The 16,071-nt window shown below is 45.7% G+C and overlaps 1 protein-coding gene across 1 annotated transcript; it reads right to left on the reverse strand.

Annotated features, from left to right (window-relative positions):
* Positions 1-265: 265 nt before the first annotated feature.
* On the reverse strand, positions 266-15,620 carry mst1rb (macrophage stimulating 1 receptor b). The gene is made up of 21 exons (XM_034533021.1): positions 15,535-15,620; positions 11,563-12,862; positions 8,232-8,408; positions 8,021-8,143; positions 7,427-7,597; positions 7,157-7,317; positions 5,897-6,032; positions 5,625-5,761; positions 5,265-5,444; positions 5,064-5,163; positions 4,731-4,949; positions 4,442-4,588; positions 4,032-4,188; positions 3,765-3,854; positions 3,435-3,638; positions 3,256-3,336; positions 2,953-3,134; positions 2,703-2,812; positions 2,394-2,559; positions 1,783-1,919; positions 266-1,102 (listed from the first exon to the last, which is right to left on the reverse strand). Exons 2-21 carry the CDS (start codon positions 12,766-12,768, stop codon positions 874-876), a joined length of 4,113 nt encoding a protein of 1,370 aa, XP_034388912.1. The 5' UTR covers positions 12,769-12,862; positions 15,535-15,620; the 3' UTR covers positions 266-873.
* Positions 15,621-16,071: the final 451 nt, after the last annotated feature.

The raw sequence follows: 16,071 nt of genomic DNA on the forward strand, positions 1-16,071 counted from the left end.
AAATGGCAGGGTTTGCTCGATTTCTCATATTTACTTGGAAGTCCACAGCACGAGAACAAATCTATAAACAATAAATATTTTCAATTCACAACACTATCTCAAAGACATTGTGTCGGACACGCAAGCAACGGGGGGGGGGGACGACATTGCCTTCGGGACATTGTTGTCAACCATTGGTGCCAACACAGAACAATAACTGCATCGCGAAAGGATTAAAAGCAAATGTGTGGGAATATCACACCTAAGCGTAAATACACATGGGCTCTGCGGCTGTAACAGTACACTATATTGTTGTAGTAAAAGAAAGCTAATGTGCCACTGAATTACATGGACGCTGAACTTATCGTGACACCTTTCAATGCCGTAGCCGACACCGTAAGACATGGAAGAACTGAGCAAACAAACAAAAAACCTAGCTTGGCGCGGGAACATGTGGTTATCTAGTCTGTGCCTTCATTTGCCAAATACTTTGCTGTTGGAAAGCCTTAACTTCAGTTAATGTTAACGTGAACAAACCAGTGTAATGCCTATTAGCTTATAACGGACATGTAACAAGTTGTTTTATTTTTCTCTAGCTAACGAGCTAGCGCTACAAAAACATGCATCGTCAGTGACATCGGTTAGCGGTGAAGCGATAACATAGAAACTAAATGTCTGTGAAATACTTTTAAGATGACTTTGAGTCTGGAAGCTCAAACTTTACGCTGCTATCGTTGCAAAAAGTCTCCGACGGTGCGCCGTGTGCTAGCTGAAGGCCTCTTACTGCCCTTCCAATGCCCAGTTTACGAACGGCGGGCAGCACCTCCGTTTCAGATGCTTTGTCGAGGTCTTTTCGTGCTATTTTAAAGTGGAGAGAGGAAAGGGGAGCGCGGATCAGGAAGAGACTGAGCCGGAGTCTTCGACATCCGTGGAGTTTTCGTCGGCGGACTCGGTGAGGGCAGGGTAGGGCCGCGGCTGATCCAGGTTGACGTAGGTGACATTCAGACTGATGTAGTGCTCTCCCTCCAGGCCGGACAGGATGCTGGAGACGGCCAACTCCAACGTAGCAAAGCTGGGCCTCAACTCTGGATCCGGGTCCCAGCACTCGAGGATAATGCTATACCTGGAGAAAAAACATGGTCAGTCTGAGTCCAAGCAAGGGGGGAATAGCCAACTATTTGATTATATTATCAGTTCGCATTCAAATAATGTATCATTACTATTATTTTTACACAATACTGAAATTCCAGACCTACTCACTTTATAATCAAACTTGTTGGTGTTCTTCTAGTCCTTGATGTGTACGGATTAAACAAACAACGTAGAACATGTGACTTCTAACTATCCTTTTAATGTCCTATGTTGGTGCTCTACATGTGTCCCTTGGTGACACTTTTTTTCACGAGGACAGAATAGTTGATTTATTCTCCATCTTCTGTGCAAAAGCCGACAGTCCGAGGGATGGGTCATTAAAACAGCAAAGACATGTTGTTTTTTTGCTGTAAAAGTCAGACCACCGTGTGTGTGCGTGTGTGTGTGTGTGAGAGATACACATTAACTCCCAAACTGCATTGTTTAACTGTGTTGGAATACCAAGTCGTGGACAAGTTACGGGTCTCTCACTACTGAGTGACCACACGAACATCTTGTTACTGGTACTCGGACTTTGTTCTTCCGTCTTGTCGATGTAAATCTTTGTTAGCAGTATTCGTACCAAAGCAGCCCTCAGTTATGTGAAGTTTTCCCAATGGATGAATGCAAAAGTATCACTGAGACTATTGAAACCAATATTGCACTACTCACAAAGGGTCCGGGCAGTACTGGGGCTGGGGGAGCCTCCTGCCTTTCAGTAAGTAATGCGTTATGTCATACGGGTCCACCTCTGGGTAGGGACTCGCTCCTCTGGTCAGCATCTCCCACATCAGCACGCCAAAGGACCACTGCAGAGGCAAAGGTTACACGCATGTTGATTCATAATATTGTAGTGAATGCAATTCTACAGTATTGTGCTGTAAAAGCGATACAGGAGATTTAGTGCATGACACAAGCATGAGGCAATCAATGAAAATGCGAGAGCAGTGTTTATCAAACTCATCGGCTTGTGACCCCCATAACACCAAACATATCTACTTTGTTTGTGTCCATATCAGCCATAATCAATGTGTGACCCCTTAAACATTTAAATTGCAACCCCTTGGGTCGATGTAGAGGTCAGCAGATGTCCATACAGGTATTATTGATATATATTAACGTGGTGATAATGGACATTAAAACCACAAAAACATTGTGAAATGTAGATTACCGGACACATAATTACTGCACTACCCTGTCAGATAATGACATTGTTCCCAATCTACATGTAAGACACGCATCCTTCATCAAACATTTATTCCCAGCCCTCAGAATCCGCTCACCACATCGGACTTGGAGGTGAATTTCTGTGTCTGCAGACTCTCGATGGCCATCCACTTGACGGGCAGCTTGGCCTTCCTGTGGTCCTGAACACTGTAGTACTCCTTATCGAACACATCTCTGGCCATGCCGAAGTCTGCCACCTTGACTGTATACGACTCGTCCAGCCTCGAGACAGGAAAAGCAGCACGATTATGTAACTCAACCAGAACGTGTACCACGAAACATCTCCGGATACTAAATCAAAGAGAAATGCAGGCCTTGTGGCGGTGGACAAACTGCTGATGTCTCTGCGTATCTCTGTGACTCACATGCAATTGCGTGCGGCGAGATCTCGGTGCACAAACTTCTTCTGAGCCAAATACTCCATCCCCTTGGTAACCTGCAGCCCGAAGCCAATCAGGTCCTTGACGGTGGGGTTCTGAACCAATCCCACACACACATGACAGAAACACAGATTTTAAACCTTTGGAGAAGCATTATAACATATATACATGTAAGAAGAATGGCTGTACATGAATCAAATGATTAATTAGCGCAGTTTTAATGTAGGTGTCACACCCTCTTCTCGCAGCGTATGAAGTGTCGCAGGTCACCGTGTTTCATGTACGGTAGCACCACTAGAGGGAGCCCCTCCTGCGGCAGGAGGATGCCCAGCAGAGACAGCACGTTGATGTGGTGGAAACCCTTCATTATGATACCTTCCTTCAGAAACTGCTCCACCTCCTCGACGTCTGTTATTCCTGATGACACACGCACACACACACACATGAAAGATTATGGACTCAGATGTGAAGGAAGAAAGCCTCTTGAATCACAATAATGAGAAGCTGCTTTTAAAAAGGTAGTCTAGATGTCGCTCACTGTTCAAAGACTTGACAGCACAGTGGATTTCTCTGTCGTTGTGGTCTTTGAAGTAGCCATGATAGACGGTGCCAAAATGACCTAGAGGGGGGTACAAATAGAGTGACACAGGAATTAAGCTTCCACAATGCTCCATAAAAGGTATTTTGGTTTCACATAGAGGCAATGGGGCTCCTCACCCTTCCCTATGATCCGGTGGTGCTGCACAATGAGCATCTCAGCGGGAATGAGAACATCCTTCACCTCCTCTAGCAGCTTCGGCCTAAAACTGGAGATGGAGATCTTCTCTGGAGGCATGAGGGGAGTTAAGGCCGGATCTACGCTGTATGCAGCGTAGCTCCGGCTGGGGAACACCTGCGTGGTGGGAGGACTCAGGGACACTGCTGGTAAAGGTCCAGAGAGAGAGAGAGAGGGGTTTCTTATTATTGAGAGTTATGAAGGCGTGTGTGTCTGAAGCAAACTATACAGTATTACAGTCCAGTATGCTCAGTGCTCAGCTAGCCCGTCACCTCTCCTGTAGTCCCCGACGGGCGACATCTCCACGCTATTAGTCCCGGAGCGGCTAGCACTGTGGGCCACACGGCTCTCCAGCATGGAGGCTGAACAAACATTTCACAAGACTGTTTAATCATCAACCCCCGGGACATGTACATCCCAGGCAACACCGGGGATGTTCTGCTTGAAAGACTTTGAAATTCATCCCAAATTCCCACCCACAGCTGCATCCAGTTGCACAAACAGGTCTGACCAAGGTCCACCCGAGAGAGAGGACCCACCTTTCTTCTTCTTCTTCCTCAAGTGTTTCATAGCAGCGAAGGCTAGCACCGCCCCGGCCACCAGAGCCGCCAGGATCCCCAGAACAATGCCCACCATGTAATGGTTGCTGACCCTCACCACCGTACCGACGTTGTGGACCTGCCCGTTGATGGAGATCTGAAGACAAAGGGATTACTATTTCATAAAGCGTGGTTTAGGAGTGCTACAGTAACATAAACAGTTTGCATGCAGACAAAGTGTTAGAATTTCCTAGTTTTACAAAAAAAGTTGCAATTTATTTTGCAAAATGTCTTCTTTTTTTGCATTATTTGCCTATGCTTATGGCTGCTTGACAATATACAAGCCTGGTGGCTCACATGCGAGCGACCTGGATCCAGGTGGGTGGGTCAGTACATCATCCTGTCTTTACCTTCACTGGCAGGCCCTCACCGGGGATGCTCATGTTCTTGGGGATCCTGCAGGTGATCTCATTATCCAGGACTTTAGCATCACAATCAACGCCCGCCACCGTCATTATGATGGTCATACAGGAGCTCACCAGATTCAGCTTCTGATGCTGTGCACGGAGGGGGGTGGGGGTGGGGGGGGGGTCAAATCAAGACACGAGACAAACACGAGTCATTTTAAAAAGAAATCTATAACGAATACGACACATCCGCATTTTTTTGGGGGGGGGCGTTAAATCAAAATTCTCTTACGTGTAGTGACACTTCGTCAAACCCGGGGTACAAATTCAGCACGTGTCCCTCTGTTTCAAAAGGAATGGGCTCGCCGTAAGGGTGGTAGGAGAACTCTTTGTTCCAAAGGCCCAACGCTCCGTCCATGTCAAAGGAAAGCTCCCCTTCCTCGGTCTCGTCCCTGGGGAACGCAGGAGAGATGCACTCCATCCTCGTGGGCAAGGACTTACCTATGCACTCCTGAAACAATGGAAGGCCCGCACAGTAAAATGTCAAGAAAATGACCTCGGAGGGGAACTTCTAAAACTGAATGATGCGTTTTGAGTCTACTGCACATTACAACGAACACTGTACCCTTGACACAGGTTTCAAGTGGCTCTCGTTGGGTTTAAAGCGGATGATGGTGCGGTACACGGAATCCAGGTTCTCCCCACCGATGACAATCGTCGACCCCCTGCGAGTCAGACAAACGGTTGAGGCGCGTCTCCGTAACGTCAGGCGAGATAAGATCGATTCCCGTCACAGCTGAAAAAGGCGGCGGTCTCACTGGCTGACCTGTCAAAGCTGCAGTCGGGCAGCACGGCTGTGATCATCGGGTTTTCCTTGTAGTAAAACACCTTTGTGGTGAGGACGGGAGACTTGTCGATGAAAACACTCAGCGGGACGTCCCTCACCTCTGAGATGGGCTGCGACAGACAGATGATGGAGGACACGTCGCCTTTGGGCTCAGTGACTCTGCAGAGAGACAGGTGTGTGAGAATGACATGCAAAGCTTTTTTCATGCCGCATGTTCAATAAGATAACATAGTTCAGTCTTTGGAGGCCAAGTCCCGTCTCGGGGGTTTAGCCTGTAATTATTCCACACACACTTTGAGGGTAGTAGTGTGATGAAAACAGACCGACGTGTTTCCAGACCTCTTTATAGGACAGGGCATGTCGTTGAGAGTGACTTTCCTGGTCCTCCCAGCGTCCAGGTGCGGTCCAGTCACCGTGATGAGTGTGCCCCCAACACGAGGCCCGTAGTTGGGTTGGATTTCTGTGATGTTGGGAATCTGGAGGGACAGTTTGTTGAAGTATTTTGGTAAACAAAAAGAGCGGTCGCCTTGATTAAATAGCATTTAAAAGTATTTCCAGCGTGTGTTGTTTGTACTGTGAGGTTATTAGTAGACGATAGCAGCAGAGATTACCACAAATGTGAATCCTGGCATTGCTGCCTTCCCGTCAATAGAGTAGCGTCCCTCCACCTTGCCCTCATGCACCTCCACTGTAATGTTAACGGGTTTGGACAGCTCAGTGGACCCAGAGCGAATCTTACACACCAAGCTGAGGAGCAGCGCCACAAAACACGCGTGTGAGTGACAGCAACGGCAGCAACACTGACAAATACAATCTCAGGGTGAGTTAAAAATGTGTTAAAATACATTTTTCACGTTTAATCAACCCACTCGTAATGCCTTTGTTGGTGAACCCAGGCGAAATAAATATATATTTTAATGTATTTCAAATATAATGAAAATGTCAATAGTACATTGCAAATATACTATCAAAGAAGTGTGCTTTCTGCAAATATATAAAAAGTATACTAAAGTCACGCTTTCACTTATTTTAAAAAGTATACTTTTAACACACTTATATAATAATTGTACCGTAGTATACTTTCAATAAATATTTTAAAAGAATGTTTATGTTTACATATTTCAAATATACTCAAAATATATTTCAAATATACTTAAAATACAATAAAAATATACTTTAAGTGAACTATCGGCATGCATATTAGCACATACACAGTCATGAACTCAAAATGTACTACGTATACTTAAAGTTGTTCCAATTTAGCACAAAATAATATACTAAATATACTTCAAATTGTACTTAAATACTATTTAAGTACTTAAATATATTATGTACAACATAAATTGTGCCTTGTAGCTGCCACACTTTAAGTATATTTATGATTAGTAGGGCTTCAAGTATACTAAAGTATGCTTAAATATACTTTAATCTATTAAAGAAATGTGTAACTCTTTTTAGCCTCACTAAGGAAGTTCAATACTAACGGCATTCCCATCAGCCTCAGCTGGACTTTGTGTTTTGTGCTAATTAGCAATGTTAGCATGCTAAGATGCTAAACTGAGATGGTAAACATGGTAAAAACACAAAATGCCTGATAATGCTAACGTTATCACATTGAGAAGGTGAACTACACGTTGGTTGTTCAGCCTTGCGTAAGCATCTTAGGGCGCGTATCAAGTTGTGTGACCCTCAAAGTCTAGACTCGTTTTTCCTCCACAAACAGAACCCTCAATAGACCAGATCCATTCTCAATTTCTCAGATATCTTCTGGAAAGAAAAACGCAAGTCTTTTCTTTTAGGGCACACTTTCCACAACATTTCTATACCGGGTTGGACTTGGGAACCAGAACAGGGCCTGCACAGATACTCACTGTGTGTTATTGCTTTTGACCGGAAGCACAGTGCACGCCGTGTGTCCCAGTCGGACCTGGTGGGTTCTGGAGGTGATGGCCGGTCTCACGGGGGACTGGAACTCCCAGCCGCACACCGTGAGCTCCGTTTGCCCGTCGGGAGGAGCGGTCCGTGGGAAGAACTGCGTCGATAAAGCAGAACACACAGCGGGGCCGCCTTGAAAATGAAATGTTTTCACGAGTTTGCACGAAGAGGCGCGTGTATCCCGGATTACGGAAAACAAACCTCACCCCAGTGATCCCCGGTTGGCAGGACTCGTTCCTCCAGCGACTGTGACACTCGCTCTCCCAGGAGCACACCCCGGAGCACCAGCCACAGCCCATGAACTTCGGGGCTGTCAGGCACATGGCGCAAGTCAGGAAGTGTTGACAGCCCGGCCCTCTCTGGGGCACCTGGATCATCTGAAACGGAGGGATTTAAAAAGGTCACGTATTCACTTGTATGGCCTTGTGCTACTTCATTATTAATGTGGCTATTACTATAACGTGTAAACTGATACTGGGTCTCGTTCAGCAGTCAGCTCCTGGTGCTAAGAGGAAGTCCAACACACTTCTCTAGTCCAAATAACGCAAGGTAAAGGCCCCTTGTTCACTCTCAGGGTGACAAGGGTTGCAACCTATCCCAGCATGCACTGGGCAGAGGGCAGTAACACATTATAGGGCCAATGGCAGCCCCAAGTCATTTGTAATTGTAACGTAATCTGAGCTGCGTGTTTGGTCTGTGGGAGTATAGTTGAGCCCCGAGAGCCTCGTGATCAAATGACAGTGATGTCCACGGAGCCATTGGACACGTTTACATTGACATACATGAAAGTGCTCTTGTACCTTGTCTCCGACCACAAAGAGAAGATACTCTGACGAGTAAACAGCGGCAATGGACGAGACCCTCTGGTTCTCTACCAAAGAGTAATTGGCGAAGATGAGAGGGCTGGATCTCGTCAATACAAGCTGTCAACACAGACACAACGTATGATTGTTAGCAGTGGACCGTACACAACAGTCGAGTGAGGACAGATGCCAAAACATGGCCGTGCACCTGCAGCAGGCGCCCAGTCGAGGTGCCAATATGGGCCACGGTCTTGTTCTCTATGGTGGTGACCAGCAAAGATGTGAGCAGGACGTCCGTCATCTGCCTGTTGAAGAGATCCACTCTGTAGTAGGGCTTCGACAGCATCGTCGGATGGTCTCTGCACGTGGCGTTGTTCTCCATGCTCTAGGACCAAGACAACAATGAGACAATGAGAAAATACACTCACTTTCAGGTACAGAAAAGCAAGAACAATAACCAACAATGTTGCAGTTGCTTGCTCGGATGTCATGGAGACGAACGTGTAGGGAAGAGCCAGTGAAGGGGACCTTGTATTTTTGTATTTATTTAAATTAGCTTCACCGCTTCGAGTACGTATTCACGCTCTTTCGAAGAGATCTCAGAGATTCTCGGATGATGATATTTCTATTTCTTTAAAGCGTACGGACGCAGCGAGAGACGGGCACAGCTGTTTGCTTTGCGAGGAGGACGAGCTACACGAGCAGCGCTGGTGGTCACCAGGGAAATCACGAGTTCCCGGCACACCGGAAGCACGAGGTCAGTCCGTCGTTGTAATGCCATCATTTGGTCATTCAGGAGGCCGTGATGAATGATTATGTGCTGCGCTACTGACAAGCGGGATTGCCTTGTAGCTTTCGACACGCCGCAGGGCGGATCTCTGTTTGATCAGAGGGAGTCGGCGAGTAAACACTGGTTAATATCTTCGGGGCATGATACAACAACAAAGAAATGACACGTTCTAATTGTGGTCCTGTCGTATAAAAACCAGCATTCTTCAAATGAAGTGGATGCATCCGTCATGCAGCTAAAATCATTTACCTCTCAACCCCAGAGAAGCAGAAAACCTTGTTTCCAGAACCCTAAACCTCAAATGCCACTGACCTAACAATAACAAAGAAGTAATTACTTGGGAAGCTTAAGGACACATGACTATGAAAATAGATATGCAGTGTGAACAAGAACAAGAAAGACAAGATGTATTGACATACGTTATCACCAAACTAAAACACACTTTCATATTTCAGTGAGAGCCCAGAAGCTGAAAGTAGCTGGTGATCTATAAGATTTATTATTTGATATTACTCAATTTAATGACAAAGTCTATATACTAAAAGGCAGATGAGCATAGTGTATGCGGCACAGATGATCTTAAAGTCTGTAAAGAAATGGAAGAACCAGGATTTCAGGATTTTCACCGCAAGTTCTACGACTCGACAACTAAACGATGAAAATCACAATAACAGCAACTCAGTTCTGGGAATTCTACTTAATTCTCAATCTGGCTGTTACATTGGGAATAGGAAGACCCTCCCCCATCCGTCAACGCAGAATAACAAAATTTTAAAAGATTACATTATGGGAAATATGCGTGGGTTCAGTTTTCCCAAGAGTGTTAACACGAGAAACCAATGCAGTCCTAAAAATATACATCCAAATGCTCACCGTGGCTTCAACAGGCTCCTAAATAAATAAATAACCATGACATGAGATCAAATCTTTTTAAAATAAAATGTATTTTTTAATACCCTCTTCCTGTCTGGCCTGAGAAATGGCCTCAAACCTTACTCCCACTTGGCTCCTGTCCAAACAGACTTCTTCCTTATTTATCCACCAAAAAAGCAATTTGTATGCCTGATATCTTGGAATTGTTGGTTTTGGTTGCATTCCTCTGCCGGCTGGGATGCAAAGGACCTAATAGGAAACCCATCTACCTCTCGGGTGATAAAGCAGCTGTAAGGTGTGAACACTCTCTCAAGAAGGCACATTTAATTCCTACTCCTGATGACAATGGTTTCACAACAATCTACAGACAGATTCAACTTGAACTGGAACGGTGAGTCACGACCAGCTGGAGCTCTGCGCTACGATAAAAAAATGTACTTTCTCCAGTTGGTGTCATTTCCTTAGTCATGCTCATCTCTGCCAGTAGTAAAGTATTGCTTTGGTTCAAGGGGTTTACAGAATTTCATAATATTTTCCAATCATAATCCTCAGAAAGCATGAACATGACGAAGGTTGAACCCAAACCATTACATGTGAGTAACGTCTATAAGTGCACTACTGATTTACTTTAACCATTTGAATATCTTCTGTCCTTTTACATGTGCAAACAAGCTGCCACGGAGACTATTCTCTCCCCATGCGTAATAATTTCCCTGCGTCAGCGTTGGAAGGCACCCTGAGAGAAAACGCGCACATTCCTCAGATTTGATTGACAGGTTATATGAGCCGTGAACTGCCTCGATGGTGTTTAATCTGTCTCTCGAGGGACTTTAATTCCCCGACCCTTTCAGAAGGAGGAGTGCACGCCCACTATCATTCATGTGTACAGTTAAAATGTTAGGAAAAGTGCATCAAATCTATAGAAAGTTCTTTTGATTTTCAGGTGTCACACTCTTTCAACCATGATGTTAAATGAGTGTCGGCAGGCTGAGAGGGGAGGAGAAGCGTCTTTAAATGTGATAACTATGTCCCAGCTCAGTCAATCACGAGGCTGTAACCATGGTGACGTTCTGTTTGGCTTCCTGTCAAGTACCGTGACAGCCTGGCGGTATGCTGACGGTGCAGGTTTGAGGGTGCCCAGTCAAATGATATGAGTCTTCTCAACTTCACTCACACTATATATATATATGTGATTACGCCCCTTGAGAGGATGCATGTGGTAAATGTACACTTGAGCCCCGTTTAGCCATGAATGCAACCTGTGGCTCGAATAGCCGCGTTTCACAGCGGCCATTTTGAACACGTGATTGCTGAGTAAACGCAGGTGGAGTCGATCGCATTGATACCAGCGCCCCAGGCCAGCTAAATGGAACACGGCCATAATACATTTTTGTCAATCACACCCTGCAATTACATGTCAGAATGGCTGCTATGAAAAGGGGCCTCCCCGATTGGCTGCAGGCCGCAGGTAATAGGGTTATGAAAGGTTTTGGAAGAGAGCAAAGTGGTTGTGTTTTTCACTCTTCAGTGATGGACCTATTGAAATTCTTTATGTTTCTCCTTTTTGTGGCTGATCTTATCTGGAAAAAATTCAACGCCTACTCCTTTTTTTTCCACTCACACAAGCAGCCGTCCTCGAGAACCCGATGATTTCATCCAGTCACAACAAGTGCTCAGTTACATCACTGTCTCTTCCATACCACGCCCACATGGTGAGCTCTTCTAACAGGCCCTGTCAAGAAACCTGAACACTGAGTCAGCAAATAGTTAGACACCTCAGATATTCCCTGTGAATTCTATAAAACAACTTGTTACGGGAGTCCCATGGATCATCCCATCCATGTTGTGGATACATGCAGTGTGCTGGTGGCCTCACCTCATGCGGACAGCTCTCGCAGGGCTGGAAATGGCAGAGCCCTCTGGAGAGCTGCTCTGGCCCAGACTCGCAGCAGTCATCCACTCCATCTACGATGGCTTTGTTCACGTTGTCGATCGGGAAGGCGCACAGGGCCGAGTCGTGCTCCGTCACCCCGTTGTCATCGGTGACGGCAAAAACCCCGTAGAGGATGTCGTCCTCCTCCTCGGCCCCCAGCTCCTCGGCCAGCTCCCTGCCAGCCTTTCCAAAGTGGGCCGCCTGGACCACGTTGTACACCACGTCCTTGTAGGGCTCGCTGGCCACGTTCCTCCTCCGCCGCTTGGGCTCAAACCGACACTCCAGGATCACCTCGCGGTACCTCTTCATCTCCCACTCGTTCCGTGGGAGACGGCCCAAGCGAGTCTGAAACGGAGAGGTTTCCTGATCGGGGCACTCTCTCTGAACCGAGAGGAAGTAGACAAACTCCTGAGTGAAAAAGCTGTAGACATATTCGATGTGGTATGTCCTCCGCAAGCCCGGGAGGACAGTCAGGCCCCGCACGTCGCTGTAGAAGCCATCTTCTGTGGCCAGCGGCCGACGCACTGATATGGACTTCCTCGCGTACCGCTGGGTCACGCTGTCGTTGACCGTGGTGGCAACAAAGAAGTAGACCGTCTGACCCTCTTCCACCATTGTGACTTTGGTACCAAGCGGGCTAGCCAAACAGTCGGGACAGTATGCGGCGGAGTTCGAATCCTTTCTGAACAAACACTTGGAAAGGGAAGGCGACTCTCCTTTTGGGTTTAGCTGATGGAAATAGCATACGCCATACTGAGAGCTTCCACAGGAGTATAAGGACATAAAGAGAGTATCCAACAGCAAGACCTGATTGTTCGTGTCCTCCAGGAAGTTGGGATCCTTGTCAATGTTGCACAAATTGCACACGTGACACTCTGGGCTTCCCACCGGCCCGGTGCGGAGCTCCCACACCTTCTCCAAGCTTCTGTTGACAGCTTCGATCACATTCTGAGAGGCCACGTACACCTCCTGGTAGAACGAGTTGTTGACTATGTTCTGGATGGCGCCGCGGGCCTGGAAGAAAGGCATGGTGTAAACCACAGAGAAGTTGACAGGGCTGGGGGCAAGCGAGGGACAGTTGGCCAGGGCAACGGCCAGCAGAGCCTGGACACAGACACACGTCCCCCACTGTGTGGTCCGGTGGACCATCTCCACTCCGGGGCGCACGGGGAGGCAGACGACGTGGGGTCACCTCCAGGTCTGATGTCGGGACGAAAGCATCCTGAACGCCAGCCGCTGACACCTGAAGGAAGAAAGTAGGTCATTAAATCACGAAGGGGAGAGGCTACAGTTGAACAGGGTGAACTTTTGAACTGATAGATGTCGCCATGAAGCGTCCACAGTTAATTAAATGAAGGCAATCAGTTTCTGTAACACGGCGTTCTGACGGTATGATTAAATGTGCTAATGTGGCTTTATCTTATTGTGCAAAATTCAAAGGTTTTTACAGTGTCAAGAGACATAAAATATATGTATTTAAATTGCCATGTAATAACATGTTTTACACATCAGGCTATGTATGATATACAAAATTAATAATAATAATCTAATCTTTGTTTAAATATGCAAACAAGGCTATTAGTAGACAAAAAGTATTAAAATAAAGATTTTAATGTGTATTCTGGATGATTTCTTTCCACTAGTCTGAAATAAATAAATAAATATACTGTCGTCCCAGACCCTGAAAACAGGTTGATCTTCCAAAAGAATGGAGAAGTTTTTATTTTTAAAGACTGAAACCTTTTGCATTCAGAACCGATCCACTGTTTTCTTCAGTAACCCTCCTGCACAACTATGAAATGATCAACAACAACTAAATATATTGTTTTCAGGAAAATGGTAACGATGTCCTGCGCTGAATCCGATCAGATCTGAGGTGATAAATATCATCATCTTGGTCGAGCCAGATGATGATGAAAGCACATGCGGTCATAAAGATAAAAGCTTGACATAATAAAAAAAGAGAAGAAGAGCTGCGTTGTTGCTGCTCAGCGTAGTGGATACAACTCATGTGACTTCCTGCACAAGTCATTCACATCTGTCTGGACGTGTTTATTCTGGTTAATCCAGCATCCCATCTGTCCACACACACACACACACACACACACACACACACATTATGATTCATGCTTTTTCATTTAGGACAACTGGTAACAATAAACCAAGTAAACCCCACCAAACAAAACAAAAAAAAGAATGTCGCCTCTTCATCAGCCTCCAAACGAGAAGCGACCGAGTGGAACCGCGTTTCAAACTCTGAGCCTCGGCTCCCTCCCGGTCGGCCGCCGCCGGGTGGATCATTAACCCGAGGCCGCCTTGAAGAACCCCCCTCGGCCTCGCCACTTTCCATACCCCGCACAGCCGCTACGTGCCTTTCGGAGGGAAAGACGTGCACGGGCCGATGGCCACGAGGACGACGTGCGCCTGTTTCAGCCCCCCCCCCCCCCCCCCCCCCCCCCCCCCAGGGGTGGAGAAGGAACGGCTCATCTGCTCGTGCCACCGAATTTTGATCAACTTTTTTTTTTTTTTTTTTGCACCGTTTTCACCAAAAAAAAGCTCCATCGCTTATTGTCGCCGTGCGGAAAAAGCTTCAGGTGAAGTGCGTGTTGTGTCTCGGCATCAATAATTCATGTGATCCCACGAAGGTGGTGTTACATTTTAACATCGGCGGCTCCATGAGAAACCGAGGTGAAGGTGGGAGGACATGGGCGTACATAGTAATGCCACTGATTGACTTCATGTTCGTGGTTAATAAAGCAAATGGTTGAAATTGAGTTTCCGCTCGTTGCATTGAGCTGTTTACAGGCCGCCTTTCATCGGTGTGTTCCCTCACAGGTGAATTCAAGTTATTTAGAGTTATACGTGTTAAATGTGCTCTATCGTTCTATTGTATTTGTCTTTTTTTTTTATCTCAGCGTCTATGTGAATTTACAGATTTTTAATTTTCCAAATGTACAAATTGTAACAACACGGTGGCCTGTGAGGCTACAGGGAGAGGGATGGGGGACATTGCATTTATCGGATCAGTGCCTTGCTCACTGGCACTTTGGCTGCAGTTATGATGAGAGCATATCTGTTTGATATGTTATCTGTTTGATTTGATTATCTCCTCAGATCCACAGATATCCACGTGGATCTGAGGAGGAGATCTGATGCAAATCAATAGTGAAAAACACATGCTACCCCAAGGAAATGTCTATTAATTCATTAATGCTTCCCAAATCAGCCCTAGTGTGGAGCAACACACGCTGCGTTTGCATCATTTTGAAGCACATCAGGATGATTATGGTTATTAAGTTAATATAAGTATATTATGTAAGTTTATTCTTCAGAAAATATTCATCCAAGTGGTCGAGTCCACATCAAGACTATTCTGAAAATTGCACAGAAGCTGCACCATGTTTTGCTTGCTCTTGGCCTAATAATAATAATTTTCTTAATTATTATAATAATTTTCTTAATTATTATTATTATTATTATTATTGACTTATCTCCGCTTGCATCCTGGCTCCATTCCACATGTATTTGACTGGCTGCAGAAACTGGGAAACACCTTGTGATCTTTAGCAATGGTTATAGTCTTATAGTTTTAAACAAACTGTACGGAGAATAAATCCAATTGCAAATGGAAATTGTCATATTTATTTATATATCACTTTCAAATTGGACTCGGAATATTAAAAGAAAGGTTTCTATTGTCCGTGTCCAGCTCACATTTCTCACTCACCGTCCCCGTAAGTCCATTTTACAGTGAAAAGTGGTATTTTAAACGGTTGGTTTAAATGTAATGTCGCCTTTAAAATGACTTCAACGCGCTCGGTGCCATGTTTTAATCATATCATGTTATAACGCCTCTACAGAGTGTAATATGTCGCGCTGTCAGTGTCTGGTACCTGACTGCTTTGGGGAGCTCACCTGTGCAGGTTCTTATGTCCTCTTGTCGCCGCCTCGCTCCTCTCGGCCCGACTCTGGAAGCAGCGCGTGCAGCGGGGTGATTGGAGACCTCACCTCTGGACCGTAGAGCCGCTCGTCCTCGCGACGCTGCGGGACACACGGAACCGAACGTGAACGCGCAGCTTGAGTCGGACCTGCTTTGCCTCCTCAGACGGGACTTCAGCTCGCTCCTCCCCCCTCCCCTCCTTCCTCCTCCTCTGGGCAAACCCAATTAACCTCCATTGAACAGTGACGTACACGTGCCGTCAATTAATGCATGTACATTGTTATTAAAAAAATAGTGTTCTTCATTATTGTTGTTTTTAGATGTAGCCCCTGTTCCACCGACCAGAGCGACTTTTTATACACATATATATATATATATATATATATGTGTATATATATATATACATATGTATGTATATATATATATATATATATATATATATATATATATACATACACATACACATACACACACACATCCATATATATATCCTAGAATATTTTATATAATAT

Source organism: Cyclopterus lumpus, chromosome 5 (genome assembly GCF_009769545.1).
Source record: "Cyclopterus lumpus isolate fCycLum1 chromosome 5, fCycLum1.pri, whole genome shotgun sequence".
NCBI classification, from domain to species: domain Eukaryota; kingdom Metazoa; phylum Chordata; class Actinopteri; order Perciformes; family Cyclopteridae; genus Cyclopterus; species Cyclopterus lumpus.